The 18,734-nt window shown below is 38.9% G+C and overlaps 1 protein-coding gene across 1 annotated transcript in view; it reads left to right on the top strand.

The window, feature by feature from the left end:
• Window positions 1-3,344: 3,344 nt before the first annotated feature.
• Window positions 3,345-18,734, top strand: part of RSRC1 (arginine and serine rich coiled-coil 1) — a 241,637-nt gene continuing 226,247 nt past the window's right edge. Inside the window, exons 1-3 of the mRNA XM_027542710.1 lie at window positions 3,345-3,507; window positions 16,185-16,380; window positions 16,673-16,798. Of these exons, the coding sequence (XP_027398511.1) occupies window positions 16,187-16,380; window positions 16,673-16,798 (320 nt within the window). The 5' untranslated portion in view covers window positions 3,345-3,507; window positions 16,185-16,186. The remainder of the gene's footprint in view (window positions 3,508-16,184; window positions 16,381-16,672; window positions 16,799-18,734) is intronic.

Here is an 18,734-nt window from a genome sequence, read left to right as displayed (position 1 = left end):
GTCCGGCTTTTCGGATACCTCGGCCGCCTGCGCTCTTGGCCATTAATTCAGGATTGACAATCCCTAATTAATTTAATTAGGCGTGGATTTTTGCGTTGGTGTCACGACTTACTTAAACACTGGGGAGCTGGACTTATTCCGCCGGGGCGTGGCCAAGAGGAAACTGACAAGTGCGCTGCTCCAGGAGTCAGTAGGGTATCCTGACCTGGCATACGACCCTGCGTCCTCGCCAGGCGTCAGGGTGCAGCGCAACTGCTTGGCTCCGCATTGCTGTCCGGCAGCCCTGCCCTGCCTCAGGACCCCGGGACCCCATTTTCTTATCCTGACCCTGACCCCAGTCGTATATGCCTACTCTTCCCAACGCCGACCCGAAACCTTGTAGCCTGGCATCCTGGCTTCACAACCCTGCCGAGTCAGGGTCTTTTACGATTTCTCAGGCCCGCGCAGCTCCTTTTTAGGGGCTTCCCGGTCCGCGGCCAGAGCTGAGCCTGGATCTTCACCAAGCTCCCCGCCCCAGGGAGTTTGTGAGTCACCCCATTATTCGGGTCCTGGAGACCATGCCGGCTCTACCGACAAACCTCGCTCGAACTGGCTGGTTGGTTTAACACATTTTCCGAGCAGCTGTTCCCTGACAGATTCCATTTTAAAGTGTTTCTTTAGCGCTTGATCAAGGACAGTTTGACTTCGTTCCCTCTATGAGGTCTCAGGACCCTCACCCTTCTCCCTTACTCTTTGCACTGGGACTCCTCCCACAATGAACTAAAGAAACTCTTCTTTAGAATCCCAGAAGCATTCTAATTAATTTCCTAATTTTGAAAAGATCATGATTATTCCTCTTTGATTTTGAAAAAAAATTGATGTTAAGTTTGTGCCCCACCTAATTTCATTTATCGTGGACTATTTTAAAAAATGCTTGCTGGGAGAAAAGTACCCCTCCTCTCCATTTAACGCTACGATTTAAAATGATATCCCCGGACTGTGCTCATGGAAGCTGTTATATGGATGGATACATCTATATTCTTGCGTCATATATGCGTGCTGTGAGAAGTGTGGCCGTGTATATACACCCCTCACATAAGACTATTTACATGTGAAAAAAAGAATACTTACATATTGAAAGTTATATTTACCTGCGTGTGTAAACACACCTTTTCCAGTGTGGCTTCGGGAACATTTTTGAATAGTCTGAATATTAAATACAGTCTTTCTGATGTTAAAGGTAACTTGTCCGTTTTCTTGGATCTTATAGTCTTAGTAAAAATAAAAGCAATTATAGAACTTTGGTTCTTATATCTTCCAACCATTGGTTAAGGCATCAAAACAAAGTTAACAGATAATTTGAGAAGTTCTGTCAAAGCAACCTGAAGCATTCCTAAAAAGAGAACACAATTATACCTTAATATGCTACTATTTCTAGAATATATATAACTTCGTCACTATTTTTCACTACTTTTACACTTTTCAGATTAAAATATTCACAGTTGGTGAACTTAAGGAAGATGGAAATCTTACTTTTTAGAATTATTACTTTGCCTTTTTTCTCTTGAATTCCAAAGGTTTTTTTTTTTCTTCTTCTTAAAATATTTCATTTATTGCTACTTTTAGGAGAAATAATTAAGAACTTTAAGTTTCCAGTAGCAGTAGCTTTTAGGTATCAATAAATTACAGGAGTGCTTTCTTTTATTACACTACAAAAGAGATTCAAATACTCTCACTTTCTAAAGTTATATGAGTTTAGAAATATGATTTTGCAGTTAGTCTTGGGTTACTATTTGTGACCACTTCTGATATTATTAGAGGGGACTAACCATAAAATTTTAATCCTTTAATAAAATCCACTTTTAAGGTTATTTAGCAGAATGACAAGTCATGGGGTCAGCTAAATGGATGTGGTGCTCAAATAGTTCTCAAACTGAGATGTTAAATGTGTATTCAAAACCACATGATTAAAAGTCTGGTAAGGGACCAGGAGGCTCACCAACTACTTTTTTGCCCTTTCAAGCATGTGACTTTCAAGTCCACAACTCAAATTCCACCTACTGAGCTTGAGGGAAAGATGAACACTTTAAAGTTAATCAGGGAAGACTTGGATATAATAGTTGAATAATTCACACCAAATAGATTTTCCCATAGATTTTTCTGGCATGTTGCTCTTAGTATATTTACCAGTAGTGGTGTTCATGTAAGATGGAGCTATGTATGAAAGATCTGCAGTGTCTTAACTATGGATTCCTACTGCCCCTAAGGGAAATTTAGTTAAAAAAACCAAAAACAACCAACCAAGGTCTTGAAATGATATACTAATAAATGCTCACCAAGTTATAACGATGTTGGTTTTTAAATAGCAAATATTTTCTCAAGACAGTTCAAAATGCAGTTTTGGTAAAAACAAACAAACAATTGAGAGTAAAGTTCAGTGACCACCTGCAGACAGATATACAGCTGCCAATAAAATTCAGGGCCCCAAAGGTTCATTTCTTTACCCTCCACCCTAGCTCTTGAATTATTTAAAATAAACATGGAATGTTATAGTTAAGCTTTAAAATGGTCCCTCAAGACAGGTTAGTTAAGGTACAGTCATTTATGAAAAATAGAGTTGTGGAGATGATTTTCTCCATCTCAAATGTCTGTGCAAAACTGTAGCTTGGGTACACAGCACTTGTTGGTTCACTCAGACCAAGGCCAACAGTTTACCTCCTTATCGACGCTTCTTCACATTAAATAAGGAAAAAATGATGTTCATGCAAGAACAGATAAAGTCGTGTAAGTTACAGAAAATGCTGAGTTGCTTTCATTTGTATTGGTTTAAATCACAACAAAACCCCCTACACATTTGATTTATTTTCCAAAAGAAACCTCCTGCCCCTGCCTCTGGCAGTTTTCTCCCATTCCTCAACCAACCAGTTACTTTAATGGGAGAAAAAAATTTGTCCCCAGCCTGTGCCTTCACCTTTAGCGCAGAAGAAACACCGATTTTTAATGCAGTTTTTCAAATAAATCATTACAATTTAATCACAAACGACTCTGACGCTATACAGACACACTCCCTTGATTTATTATTGTTGGGCCAGTTTCCTCCTCTCCCAGCATGAGATAATCGATTTTGCTACGTGTGGGTGTCTTAAACATAACTTCCTATGATGCGGATTTATTTACTGATTATCTGTGGAGATAACGACGATTACTAAGGCAATAAAACTTTTCCGTCGCCACCTTAATTGCTTTTTGGTAACAAGAAAATCAAATAATCAAGCACGGAAAACCAACACCAAACAAAAAATTGGCGGCGTGACAATCCACTCCTTCGGCTCTCCTAACGCCTGGCAGCTTCCATCGATGCACTCGAAAATTCGGCTGACGCTGCCTGGTGGTGGAACCAGGAAGGCGGTGAGCTTAAACTGAAGCAAGTTCGGTGAGCGCCGGCGGCGCCCAGATTTGAAGAAACATATCTAGGTCTGCGGTGCTTGCAAGTCTACTGGAGGTGTAAGCCCGAAGGCCGGAATCCAGGTGATGCCCGCGTCCGGGACCTGAGAGGCAGCGCCCGCAGCTGAGGGGTTCCAAGGCCCTACTCTGGCGTGAGGCGGCGCGGGCCTGGCGCTGCTTGTGTACTGGAGGCAGCGGCGGCGGCGGCGGCGGCGGCTGTGGGAGGCGGGTGGGGGTAGGGGGTTGGCGGTCCGGCGGCGTGCTGGGTAGCGCAGTGCGCATGCGCTGGGCACCTGGCGGCTTCTGACCTTTTGAGGGCCAAGCTGGGGCCTTAGGGTGGTGGCGATTATAGGGCTGTACGCGCACGCAGGCCTCAGGCTAGGCCTTGAGTCTAGAGGTGGTGAGGGAGAGTTAGCCTACTCTTTTACCCTTTCCCTCCTCAAAACCTCTTTCTCCCGCCCCCACCGCCAGTCCCTGATCTTTGATAGCCTGCCTTTGGTTTCTGGGTTTGTCTTGTAAGATGTGACTGGAGTTTGGTTACTAGTTTTAGGTGGGGTGGAGCGAGAAGGAGGCTGCAACCTGGTGTACTCTGTCCCATCCACTGTGTTACATCTACTTTAAATTCGCCTGCTCTTCCAGCTTACCCTGCCTCACTCGAATCCGCACCTCCACCCCTACCCCACCTCCTATCCTTCCTGGCTCACACTGGCATGCTGGGAAGAGAGGTGATGCAGGATGACATAGACTTCCTTCCTTAACAAATAAATGTATTTGTTATATTTATTCGCCTTTAATACTCATCTCTTTCCTTGATTTCAGGACTTGTAGTCATAGACCAAGAGCACATGGCTGTCTATGGTCTATGAGAGGTTATGCACTAGTATACATGTTGCCTGCTCTTGTTTTTAGGTCAACCTTAATTTTCTTTCAGAGGTTATATATCTTTAAATGCACAGTGGAGGCCATTCCCCGCACCCCCCTCCCCCCACCCCCGCCGGCCCGCCCAGAATTAGCAGTAACTTACTTGTGTTTCAACTGATTAGGTACTAGGTAGTTAAATAAAAGTGTTTCATGTTGTCACAAAAAAGTTTTCCAGTTGTCGTCTTTGGACTTAGCCATAAAAGCTCTAAGTGAGGAAGATATGCGGTTTTTGGGTTTAAGGATTATAGCAGATATGACAGGTGCAACCTCCTGGGGAAACTGGGTATCCTTTGAGAGCCCCTTTAGCTCTAGAGTCTATAAATATTCACTTTCTTTGCAGACAAAGATTTCCTGCTAAGTGGTAGCACTTTATTACTGTATGTTCTTCAGTAAGAGGGCTAAAAATGTTTGAAACTGAAATAAAGGCAGCTGGCACCTACCAGCTTGGCTAGTCTTCCTAGTCTTACTAATTGGCCTTACCAGCTTGACTAAGCAAACAGTTGTATTATGAGTTGGAAAACTTCTCTAATAAGATTGTTATATTAGATGTATTGGTGTATTTTCCACTTTTATTTTCAAACCATTGGGAAGAAATTCCTATGACTGATAATGCTTTAATGAAAAAAGATGCCAGTCTGCAAATTTTTAGTTGTGCTGGGAGGAATGTTTTAACAATTCTGTACCTCTTGAGATTTGCTTTATTTTGCTCATTAAGCTAGAATTTTACCTTAGTTGTTTTATTGCCTTGGGTGATTCTGTACTTGTTTGTGGATTTCTTCCTATGTTAAATGATGTTAACCCCATTTTTACTTTACACCTTTGAGGTGGATTTCCCATTGAAATGACTGTTCCTCCCCCTTGCCCTTATTTGGTCATGTGTCCAAGATCAAAAAGATTATAGTTTGATAAACTAAAGAATGAGTAGTGGTGAAATAATTATAAAATGTCATGTCCTTTAGGAATATTTGTTCTCTCTAACTGCCTGCTTTCTGAAAAAGATAACTGCTTACTTTACCTTATTGATTACCAGACAAAGGAACTACTTGTGTATGCCTTTAAGCTCTCTTTTGAATGACGCATTTTGGCTTCTACATCTTCAGTCAATCACCTAAACTTTACAATATGATGATTTTGTAAATTGATGTCCTACTGTAGTCATTATTGTTATAGCTTCAATTCTGTAATCGGAGTTAGTTGGATATGGTTTATTACCATTAAACTGCAACCAGGAAGTAATAGAGACAAGTGAGAACAGAAAACTGAGAGCCTTCTCTCCCTATTTGCCTTTTCTGCTTACAGATGGATTGAAAAAGTGTTAGGTTCTGGGACTCCTAAAAATCTATGCTCAATTTATCTTTGCTCTTACTGGCAAGAGCTATTAATGCATCTTGCCATGTGTTATACTTACCAATGGAGTTAAATAAAAACAGTTCTTCCTTACTGGAAGTGTGTGATATAATATAAATCAACCACTATGACTTGAATGAGCAAATTATGTGCTAGTGACATTATGGAAATCCAGTGATAAGTATATAGGGTAGTGAGTAGGAATTCAGTACTGTCATTGATGAGAAGACAGTTTTTGGACCTACCTTTGATTTGTTCTTAGTGTTCAGTTCCTTTTCTGAATAAGTATTTGAGTTTATTTATAATAAAGAAATGTAATGACTTTTTGTTTCTCTTATTGAGATTAATTATACTTTGGTGTGATTTTTTTGAAATGTAAATGCATCACCAGAAAAAGTATTTATAAATTTATGACTGATTTTTTAATCATTTTTTCATTTGGTTACTCTAAGGAAGGATTGTATATCTTCCATTAACTTTTCTGAGTTAAATGTAATCATTCTTCTAATATGGATGAATTACATTATTTGACATTAAAGAATAGAAAAATGTATACCCACCTCTCAGTCTCTTTTTTTGGTCATCAGCAAGATACATAATTAGATGTATTTCCTTTTCTTTTTTTCCTACTTCTTTATGCCTTATGTAGGTACTTAAGCTGGATGAAAATGTAGAATAAAAATGACTATAGGTACCTTAGAGTAGTAGGTCTCATGCTTTTTAGATTTAAGATCCCTTTACATGCTTAAAAATTATAGAGAACCCCACAGACTTTTATCTACATGGGCTATATCTAGAAATATTGCCTTTCTAGTAATTAAAACAAAAATTTGAAGTATTTATTAATTAGTCCACATACAAATAACAGTAATAAATCCATTACTTGGTAACATAAATAACATATTTGATGTGCAAGATAGCTATATTTTCCAAAACAAAAGTGAAAAAAGTGGCATTATTTTTCCTTTCCAGACAGCAAATCTCTACTGTCTGGCTTAATAGAAGACAACTGGATTCTTGTATCTGCTTTCACATTCAGTCTATTGTGATGACTTTTTGAATGAATTATATGAAGAAAATCCGGATTTCACACAGATAATGCTGTTGGAAAAAATAGTATTTTAATACCCTTTTCAGATAATTACTTCCTTAATACTGTGCCATAACTTGACAGGTAGTAGTTTCTTAAACATTTGTTGCAATGTGGTATTTGAAACGATGTCAATGACCTTTTCATGCTCTGTTACATTAAAGTCTATGGGTTTGTCTCCTACCCTGAATGGATATTTTACTCATAACATGAGTCTGTGACATCGTACATTGGCTTATTGGAAAATACTGGTTCAGTGAGTTATGTGTAGCTTCTAAATATAGACAAACTTTTCATTATATAATTAAAAAATTCCAATTTGTTAATATCACCATTGACCTCCTCAAAGAAATCTGTAAGTGCTGAGAAGTTGTCAGTCTCATGGTGACAAATACAAGTTATCCAACACTTTGATTTTTGTTTGAGCGCTCAAATTTTTTTGTGTTAGTATTATATTTTATTTTTAATCTATTTTTAAATTGGAGGCAAATTGCTTTACAATGTTGTGTTGGTTTCTGCCATAGAACAATGCATTATCAGTCATAATTATATATATTGCCTCCCTTACCTACCCTATCCCATCCCTCTAGGTCATCACGGAGTGCCAGACTGGGCTCCCTGTGTTATATAGGAACTTACCACTAGCTGTTTTACACATGATAGTGTATAAATGTCAATACCACTTTCTCAGTCTGTCTCATCCTTTCTTTCCTCTGCTGTGTCCACACGTTTGTTCTCTCCATCTGCCTCTCCATTCCTTCCCTACAAATAGGTTCATCAGTAACATTTTTCTAGATTCCATATATATTCGTTAATTGAGAGATCAGATTTTATCACTGGCAACAAATTGACAGTTTCCTTAAAGGATAGACTCCTTTAATTCATTCTTGAGAAAATGTCACATGCCCATGTCTGAATAATCACAGTCAGTTCTTTTAAATAGTGTTTCACAATAAAAGCAGCTAGTTCAACTTGTTATTCAGCTGCACAAATGTTTCCTCAAGATAACCTGTTGTTCTTTAGTTTCTGTGTTTCCTATTTCATCACACAGAATATTAAGATGTGTTCTCAAGGGTTGAAATTTATAGAATTAATGATTTTACTGCTTTATCAAGGACATACCTAAGTGAAACTGCCTTTCTTTAAAAAACAACAACAACAACTGTATATTGCAGTGAAGAATTCAGTGACTGTTAGTAGTTTGGTCCCATTACCTTGATTCCTGTTAAAGCACCAGCAATTTTGCCTACCACTGCTTCTACATCATCAGCACAAAAGTCAACACAGTAAAAAGGTAAATCAAGTTTTAGCGTCGTAATAAAACTAGTTTTGGCTGGTTGGATCCCTTCAGGTCTTAGGAATAACCTGGGGTCTACAGAACCGATTGGGAACTACTATTAAACTAGAATGTAAACTCCTTGAGGGCAAGGATTTTTCACTCTTGTTCATTGATGTATTCCTTATACCTTGGCATGCTATCACTCTGGGACTTCTTAACCTATCTCAAGTGTTATTTCTGAATCTGGGTCATCTTTATTCACTCTGTCTTTCTGTTGGAGCACATCCTTCAATACCTTCCTAAAAAAGGATGAGCTTAAGGTATAATTGGAGCCCTTGCATATCTGAAAATGTCTTTATTCTGATCTCATATTAGATCTATGCTTCAGCTGAATATACATTCTAGTTTGAAAATGATTTTCAATTAAAACTCTGAAGGCAAGTCTCCATTGTTTGCTGTGTTGCTGCTGAGAAGCCCTATGGCTTTTACCATTTTTTACCTTTAGAAGTTTCTAGGTTCTTCTTTGTATTTCTCGTTTCTGAAGTTTTATGAGGTATGTCAGGTATAGGTCTTCTCAAATTCATTGTCCCAGGGACTTAGGGCAATTCATGTCTTTCAATTCTGTAAATTTTAAAAATTATTCTTTGGATAGTTTTCTGTTTTCTATGCTCTGTTTCTTTCTGGAATATATATTAATTGGATATTGGACTTCCTGGGTTGATCCTCTTTTACCTCCTATTTTTTTAATCTTTTTCTTTCTACTTTTCATGAGCCCTTTGATAGTATCCTCTGACCCTATTGTGTTACTTACAACTTATTGTTTGTTTAAATTCCAAGATTTCTCTCCTATTCTATGGCTGTTCCTCCTATTCTTGTTTGGATCATCTTCTCATACATTTCTGAGGATAGTGTTTTGTTTGAAGTTTTCTTGCATGTTCCTGGCTTACTATGAGTTGCTTGTTTTTCTGCTTGGCTTCTGTCTCTTATGATGAAGAGTTTCATCATGTGATTTGTTTTCTTTTGTTGTATAATTACTAAAAAGTTACCAGAAGAAACCTTTGTAGAAGAAAGTTTACTGTGGGGAATTTCAGTGGTTAAGACTCCATACTCTTGCTGCTGAGGACACGGGTTTGGTGCCTGGTCAAGGAACTAAGATCCCACAAGCCGTGTGGCATGGCCAAAGCAAAAAGAAGTATTAAAAAAAAAGTTTGCTGTGTTTAAGGTTTGGGCTTGTTAACTGGTGGACTTGGTTTTAATATGGCTTCTTCTAGGTACTGTTTAGTTTTTGGAGAAAAGAATACTCTGAATTCTTGGAGCCAAGTACACACAAAGTGAAGTGAAATTGCTCAGTCGTGTCAGACTCTTTGCGACCCCATGGACTATAGCCTACCAAGCTCCTCTGTCCATGGGATTTTCCAGGCAATGGTACTGGAGTGGATTGCCATTTCCTTCTCCAGAGGATCTTCCCAACCCAGGGCTCGAAGCAGGGTCTCCTGCATTGTAGACAGGCGCTTTACTGTCTGAGCCACCAGGGAAGTCCACACAGGTGACAGTATTTACTGTTAGATGGTTCACTTAATCCCTTTAACTTTTAGTGGAACATTTCTCTGCCCTCTTTTCCTGTACCCCTGGACCTGGTGCTTCACTGTTTCATCATTTTTCTAAAATAAACCACCTCTCCTTCTGGGAATGGGGAATAGCAGTCCCCCATGATGCTGAAGCTAAAACTCTAGTACTTTGGCCACCTGATGTGAAGTGTTGACTCATTGGAAAAGACTCTGATGCTGGGGGGGATTGGGGGCAGGAGGAAAAGGGGACAACAGAGGATGAGATGGCTGGATGGCATCACCGACTCAATGGACATGAGTTTGGGTAAACGCTGGGAGTTGGTGATGGACAGGGAGGCCTGGTGTTCTGTGATTCATGGGGTCGCAAAGAGTCGGACACAACTGAGCGACTGAACTGAACTGATCTGGTTGAATGGCATAGGGGACCTGAGCAATTACTTCTTTTATAGAATTTCAACCAATTCCTTTGTTTTTTAGTTCTGTGCCTCATTGTGCCTGCTGTGGTATCTGGTGTCTCAAATTCCTGATCCTTTCTGATTTTTGCTATGTGAATTGGCTTTTCTTCAATTGGAAATCTCTGCAGTTGCTTGATGTTCAGCATTCTTAGTTCTAAATCCTGCATCTGTTTTTTATTTGCTAAAAATTTGTTGACATATCTTGTCTACTGTTCCTGTAGTTTTCTCCTCTGGTCTTGTTTATCCTCTTTATACTTTTTTATCCTTTACTATAATGTTAGTATTTTTTAAACCAGGTAATAAATAAAAACCCATCTTAATTTGGTTATTTGCAAGTAGAGAAAATTCTTAACTGTTTAAAGGTTGAAACAAGAAAGAAAGAAAAAGGAAATTAGAATGCTTAGATGATCAATATTATCAATTATATACAAATTCCTTAATGAAATACATATATACGTATATACATACATATATACATATACAGAGATATGTGGTTATATATGATATATAATGGCTATATGGATATAAATATGTAAATACATGTTATTGTTGTTTTTAGTCACTAAGTCGTGTCTGACTCTTTGCGACCCCATAAACTACAGTATGCCAGGCTTCCCTGACTTCACTGTCTCTTGGAGTTTGCTCATATTCATGTTCATTGAGTCAGTGATGCCAGCCAACTGTCTCATCCTCTGTTACCTCCTTCTCCTCTTGCCCTCAGTCTTTCCCAGCATCAGGGTCTTTTCCAGTGAGTTGGCTCTTTGTATCAGGTGGCCAAAGTATTGGAGTTTCAGCTTCAGCATCATTCTTTCCAATGAATATTCAGGGTTGATTTCCTTTAGGATTGACTGGTTTGATCTCCTTGCAGTCCAAGGGACTCTCAAGAACTTCTGCAGCACCATGTTTCGAAAACATTGATTCTTTGGCACTGGTGCTTAGGCTTCTTTATGGTCCAACTCTCACATCTGTACGTGACTATGGGAAAAACCATAGCTTTCACTGTGTGGACCTTTGGTGCTAAAGTGATGTCTCTGCTTTGTAATAAGCTGTCTAGGATTGTCGTAGCTTTTATTCCAAGGAGCAAGCGTCTTTTAATTTCATGGATACAGTCTCTGTCCGCAGTGATTTTGGAGCCCAAGAAAAAACCTGTCACTGTTTGCACTTTTTCCCCATCTGTTTGCCATAAAGTGATGGGACTGGATGCCATGGTCTTTGTTTTTTGAATGTTGAGCTTTAAGCCAGCTTTTTTCACTCCCCTCTTTTACTCTCATCAAGAGGATCTTTAGTTTATTATATACACACATTTAAATATATATGTATGTATGTACATATATACTGTATGTATATATACGATTTCATAATTGTAGTATTTTGAGAGCTGGAGAGGATCATGGTGATCTTACATGAAGTGCAGTTTTGTTTTCAATGAGGAAACTGGCTTAGATGTGCTAGTGATTTACTGAGCTTTTCAAAACCAAGTTTTTCCAATGTTCAGTTGAACTGTGAAATGTTAGAAATGTGAACAGCTTTGAGGTTCAGAACTATATTTAAAGTCTAATTCTGGCTCCAGGTAAATAGCTTTAAGTTTTGAATTGAGTTACAACAGTGACTTTCAACTAGAATTGCATTATAGTCAAGGAAGGGATGGCTCACTTGGTTCTGAAAACAAAGCTGTAATTTAATGTATTGCTTTTTTTTAGAGTAATGATATTTAACTTAATTTAAATAAATATTAAGATGAAGTGTGAGATTTTTGTTTATCTGATTCATTAACTATCCTACCTATTAGGAAAGATGGATCTTGGTTTTATGTGACATCCAAAGATAGCTAATATCTATTTTAGTAAAAAAATAAGATTCCATATGAGAATCTAACTTTAAAGTAAGACAAGTAGGCTTCTTATCAGTTATTGTCTAAATATAAAAACTTTATATTCTATATGTTTTTTCTTTTGTATAGTAAATATACCATAGCCATATAGAATACAGTTAAAAAAGAGAAAAAAATTACCCAATTTCCTTACTTAAATATTTATCACTTGTCTTCATTTTTGCTTTTACTCATATGCATATATTTTCTTACATTGTGGTCTCTCTACATGCAGTTTTAATTGTATTTGTTTATTGTATTTGTTTTTGGCTGTGCTGGATCTTTGTTTCTGCAGAAGCTTTTCTCTTCTTGCAGTACATGGTCTTCTTATTGTGGTGACTTCTCTTGTTTCGGAGCACAGACTCTAGTGTGCTCAGTAGCTGTCGCTTATGGGCTCAGTAGCTGTGGTTCCCGGTTTCTAGAGCACACTCAGGGGTTGTGGGGCACTGGCTTAGTTGCTCCGGGGCATGTGGTATCCTCTTGGATCAGGGGTCAAACCCATGTCTCTTGCATTGGTAGGTGGATTCATTACCATTAAGCCACCAAGGAAGCCCTCTGTACATACAGTTTTAGATAATGCTACAATGAATATCTTCATGAATATATCTTTTAAGGAAAACTTTGCAGATATATGCCTAGAAATAAGATTGCTTTGTCAAAGAAGCATCAACATTTTTAAAACTCTTTATTTAAATTGTTTAATTGCTTTCTGGAAGGATTTTTTCACCACTTTTATGGGTACTAGCAATGTGAACAGTTAGACTTCATTTTTGATATTTTAGTTAACAATACTTCATCAACTTTGGTACATTAGTTAACATTTCCTTTCTCATATTTTATGAGTTACATGATAATGGTGTATTGTTTCAGTTTGCACTTTGTTGATGATTAATGAGGTCTTATCCATTTGAAATTTTAGAATTTTCAATTCAGTTCAGTTCAGTCTGACTCTTTGCGACCCCATGAACCGCAGCATGCCAGGCCTCCCTGTCCATCACCAACTCCCGGAGTCCATCCAAACCCATGTCCATCGAGTCAGTGATGCCATCCAACCATCTCATCCTCTGTCCTCCCCGTCTCCTCCTGCCCTCAATCTTTCCCAGCATCAGGGTCTTTTCAAATGAGTCAGCTCTTCACATGAGGTGGCCAAAGTACTGGAGTTTCAGCTTCAGCATCAGTCCTTCCAAGGAATATTCAGGACTGATCTCCTTTAGGATGGACTGGTTGGATCTCCTTGCAGTCCAAGGGACTCTCAAGAGTCTTCTCCAACACCACAGTTCAAAAGCATCAATTCTTTGGCACTCAGCTTTCTTTATAGTCCAATTCTCACCTCCATACATGACCACTGAAAAAACCATAGCCTTGACTAGATGGACGTTTGTTGGCAAAGTAATGTCTTTGCTTCTTAATATGCTGTCTAGGTTGGTCATAACTTTCCTTCCAAGGAGTAAGAGTCTTTTAATTTCATGGCTGCAGTCACCATCTGCAGTGATTTTGGAGCCCAGAAAAATAAAGCCAGCCACTGTTTCCCCATCTATTTGCCATGAAGTGGTGGGACTGGATGCCATGATCTTTGTTTTCTGAATGTTGAGCTTTAAGCCAACTTTTTCACTTTCCTCTTTCACTTTCATCAAGAGGCTTTTTAGTTCTTCTTCACTTTCTGCCATAAGGGTGGTATCATCTGCATATCTGAGGTTATTGATATTTCTCCCGGCAATCTTGATTCCAGTTTGTACTTCCTCCAGCCCAGCGTTTCTCATGATGTACTCTGCATAGAAGTTAAATAAGCAGGGTGACAATATACAGCCTTGACGTACTCCTTTTCCTATTTGGAACCAGTCTGTTGTTCCATGTCCAGTTCTAACTGTTGCTTCCTGACCTGCATACGGGTTTCTCAAGAGGCAAGTCAGGTGGTCTGATATTCCCATCTCTTGAGGTATTTTCCACAGTTTGTTGTGATCCACACAGTCAAAGGCTTTGACATAGTCAATAAAGCAGAAATAGATGTTTTTCTGGAACTCTCTTGCTTTTTCGATGATCCAGCGGATGTTGGCAATTTGATCTCTGGTTCCTCTGCCTTTTCTAAATCCAGCTTGAACATCTGGAAGTTCACGGTTCATATCCTGTTGAAGCCTGGCTTGGAGAATTTTAAGCATTACTTTACTAGTGTGTGAGATGAGTACAATTGTGTGGTAGTTTGAGCATTGTTTGGCACTGCCATTCTTTGGGGTTGGAATGAAAACTGACCTTTTCCAGTCCTGTGGCCACTGCTGAGTTTTCCAAATTTGCTGGCATATTGAATGCAGCAGTTTCACAGCATCATCTTTCAGGATTTGAAATAGCTCAACTGGAATTCCTGGAGAAGGCAATGGCACCCCACTCTAGTACTCTTGCCTGGAGGATCCCATGGATGGAGGAGCCTTGTGCACTGCAGTCCATGGGGTCGCTAGGAGTTGGACACGACTGAGCGACTTCACTTTCACTTTTTACTTTCATGCATTGGAGAAGGAAATGGCAACCCACTCCAGTGTTCTTGCGTGGAGAATCCCAAGGACAGGGGAGCCTGGTGGGCTGCCGTCTCTGGGGTCACACAGAGTCGGACACGACTGAAGCTGCAGCAGCAGCAACCGGAATTCCATCACCTCCACTAGCTTTGTTCATAGTGATGCTTCCTAAGGCCCACTTGACTTCACATTCCAGGATGTCTGGTTCTAGGTAAGTGATTATCACCATCGTGATTATCTTGGTCATGAAGATCTTTTTTGTACAGTTCTTCTGTGTATTCTTGCCACCTCTTCTTAATATCTTCTGCTTCTGTTAGGTCCCTGCCAATTCTGTCCTTTATTGTGCCCATCTTTGCATGAAATGTTCCTTTGGTATCTCTAATTTTCTTGAAGAGAACTCTAGTCTTTCCCATTCTGTTGTTTTCCTCTATTTCTTTGCACTGATTGCTGAGGAAGGCTTTTGTATCTCTCCTTGCTGTTCTTTGGAACTCTGCATTCAAATGGGTATATATCTTTCCTTTTCTCCTTTGCTTTTCACTTTGCTTCTTTTCACAGCTATTTGTAAGGCCTCCTCAGACAGTCATTTTGCTTTTTTGCCTTTCTTTTTCTTGGGCATGGTCTTGATTCCTGTCTCCTGTACAATGTCACAAACCTCCATCCATAGTTCATCAGGCACTCTGACTATTAGATCTAGACCCTTAAAAATACTTCTTACTTCCACTGTATAGTCATAAAGGATTTGATTTAGGTCATACCTGAATGGTCTAGTGGTTTTCCCCACTTTCTTCAATTTAAGTATGAATTTGGCAATAAGGAGTTCATGATCTGAGCCACAGTCAGCTCTCAGTCTTGTTTTTCCTGACTGTATAGAGCTTCTCCATCTTTGGCTGCAAAGAATATAATCAGTCTGATTTCTGTGTCAACCATCTGGTGATGTCCATGCATAGAGTATTCTCTTGTTTTGTTGGAAGAAGGTGTTTGCTATGACCAGTGCGTTCTTTTGGCAGAACTCTATTAGCCTTTGCCCTGCTTCATTCTGTACTCCAAGGATAAATTTGCCTGTTATTCCAGGTGTTTCTTGACTTCCTACTTTCTATACGTTCCAGTCCCCTATAATGAAAAGGACATCTTTTTTGGGTGTTAGTTCTAGAAGGTCTTGTAGGTCTTCATAGAACCGTTCAACTTCAGCTTCTTCAGCGTTACTGGTTGGGGCAGAGACTTAGATTACCGTGATTTTGAATGGTTTGCCTTGGAAAGAAACAGAGATAAAAAATTTCTGATAGCTTGAACAGAGATGAAAATTTTACAATTTTCAGTTAGGAAAGTTTAACTGTAAAAGATAGTAAAATATCTTTTATCTTTAGGGAATGTGAGAATATAAGATTAGATAGTTGATCCCTAAACCAAGTATCATATAATTAATGATAAATGCAACTTGAACTATAAGAAAATTGTTGTAAGGAACCACCCTCAGGGTTGCCAGTTTTGGAGACATTTAAAAAAATTTAGGACGAGTTTACTTTATTCATAAATTGTGAAAACAGTAAACTGATAGTGCTAGAAGACTGTACTGGAGCTGTTTCACATGTCTTGTTAAGATTGGTACATTTAAATTTTACTTTACTAAGACATTTAAAATTTTTACAGATACAAAAAAATTACTATATTAAATTTCATCCATTGTTCCATTATGTTGGAAATAATTTTCTTTGAATTTAAACCTGTAGAAATGGGCCGCCGGTCATCAGATACTGAAGAAGAAAGCAGAAGCAAGAGAAAAAAGAAACACCGTAGACGATCTTCTTCCAGTAGTTCTTCAGATAGTAGAACGTACAGCCGAAAGAAAGGTGGAAGGAGATCAAGGTCAAAGTCAAGATCTTGGTCCAGAGATCTTCAGCCTCGCTCACATTCTTATGATAGAAGGTGATTTTTGTAATTTTTACTTATGTAGTAGCAAGAGTGACATTCCTTAGAATTCATATGGTTTTGTACTTTGAAATTTTATGGGTAAAATATTTTTCTTTTTGTAGTTATATATTTATGAGGTTTAAGTCTCAACCCAAAGATTTTATTTTGTTTTCTTCCAGACCTAGCCCAGAGGTCTTCATCCTTTGTCTATTCTTTGTAGATAAGCCTATAAACCAGTATAGTTCTCATAACATAGTATCTAGTAACATTTTGAAGGCAAGTAATATTTGATTATGTTCTTTTTCAGACGCAGACATCGATCAAGCAGTAGCTCTTCTTATGGCTCTAGAAGAAAACGAAGTCAAAGTCGTTCAAGGGGTCGAGGAAAATCATACAGAGTTCAGAGGTCTAGGTCAAAAAGTAGAACAAGAAGGTATGCCATATCAACTATTTACTGCTTTGTAACAAAATTTAGTGACTTAAAGCAATAATCATTTATTTTTCCCTCCATTTTACAATTCTGACTCAGCTTACCTGGCATTTCTGTTAGTTTTACCTAGGGTCACGCATGTGGTTGTAGCTTTCTGATAGCTTCATTGAAACTGGATGGTGCAGTGTGGCTCCATTCACGTATCTGGCATTTGGTGTTGGCTGTTGACTCAGCAGCAGGGGGTCGGGTGGGGGGTGGGTGCCTTAGTTTCCCTGTGGCTTTTCATCCTTTGATAGGAATGGCTGGGCTTTTTCGCATGATAGAGGAAGTATTTCAAGAACGTAAGAACAGAAGCTGCAAAATCTCTTAAGGTTTAGCCTTAGAAATAATCCAGTGTATTTTGGAGTGACTGTGTCCCTGCTGAATTCATGTTGAAGTTTCGACCCCCAGTGTAACTGTGTTTGGAGACAGGGCCTTTATGGAGGTAATTAAAGTTAAAGTCATAAAGGTGGGTGGGGCCCTAATCCAACAGGGCTGGTGGCCTTATAAGAAGAGAGAGATCTTTCTCTCTCTTTGAGCATACAGTCAAAGGAAAGGCCATGTGAGACACTGAAAAAGTGGCCATCTACAAACCAGGAGGGGAGCCCTTATCAGGAACCAGATCAGCTGGCATATTGATCTTTGACTTTACGGCCTTTGTGAGATACATTTCTGTTGTTTAAGCTTCCCGGTATATGGTACTTTGTTATAGCGGCAGAACTAGTTAGTACCTGATGTCATTCCACTTGCATTTTCTGGCTGTGCTCAAGGGCCAGTAATACAGAGTGTAGTCTATCTGGAAAGAGTTGTATGTTTTGGGTAATGCTAGAAGATATGGTTGAATAGGATGGGAACCATGGTAAGGAGGGCCCACCGTTTTTGAGAAGAAGAGTGTTAGGACAAAAACAGTGTTTTAGGAAAAGCAGTTTCTTTTGTGTAGTTTTGTATCCTGTTAGGCTCTAGTTTTGGCAGTATGTTAATTCGCAGCATGATTTTGTTTAGGCATAAAATTCTACAAGTCTCTCTGAATCTGAAGTTGGATAATAATAGTCAAGTCCAAATGTTTAGCTTTTCCGGCCTTGTACTACTACTTGGCCCCAGCCCCCTCTCCTTTGTACACACTCAACATGAAAGGAAGCCACTTTGTGTTACATGCCTTTTGTTCTCCATCCATGCCTCTGAGTTGCTTGGTTTGTTTATCTGAGCATGCTCTTTCTTCCAGTTTCTTATATTGTTTCCAATTTAAGTTTTCCTACCCCTTTAGTGTTCAGGTCTGTTTAATCTTTAATTCTCTTCCTTAAATCATTTCTTAATTTTTACCTTTTCACTCCCAAGTCACATTTAATCCATCCTTTCTCATCCACCATCACATTTGACTCCTGATTCGTAAAAGTTGCATTATGAATATTATGTTGTTATTCTCATATATCGTAAACTCTTGCAGGGGAATCTTTTGGTACCAAACATTGCTTTTAGAAACTGATTATCAGAAAACAACTTCAACTGAAATTTCCTATCAGGGAGAACGGAAATAATAATCCATGCTTTTGTTTGTCTTTTTTAGTTTGTAGAGCATTTTCACATACACCTTATAAGTCAAACACAGTTTGATTTGGAAAATGCAAGCCACTGGGTTCCAAGCATCAGGCTTTTAACTTGGGGAATTAAAGGCTTATATAACTTTTGGAAGGGCTCAGGGAATTAGGGAAGCTATTACTGATTATTTTAGCCTGAAGTATGGAAGCTGCTTATTTTTTTAAGAACTTTTAAGAACTCTAGCTTTGTAGCACCAAAGTGTGTAGTTCTCAAGAAACTACTTACCTGGAGGCTGCTTCTCTTCTCAAGTATCTACCTGCAACTGCGTCCAGATGGGAATCTGGAGAGGTTAATTTCTTCTATT

The sequence above is a fragment of the Bos indicus x Bos taurus genome, chromosome 1 (genome assembly GCF_003369695.1).
Source record: "Bos indicus x Bos taurus breed Angus x Brahman F1 hybrid chromosome 1, Bos_hybrid_MaternalHap_v2.0, whole genome shotgun sequence".
NCBI classification, from domain to species: domain Eukaryota; kingdom Metazoa; phylum Chordata; class Mammalia; order Artiodactyla; family Bovidae; genus Bos; species Bos indicus x Bos taurus.
Note: the sequence above shows the minus strand (reverse complement) of the source record. Positions and strands in the feature narration are given on the sequence as shown.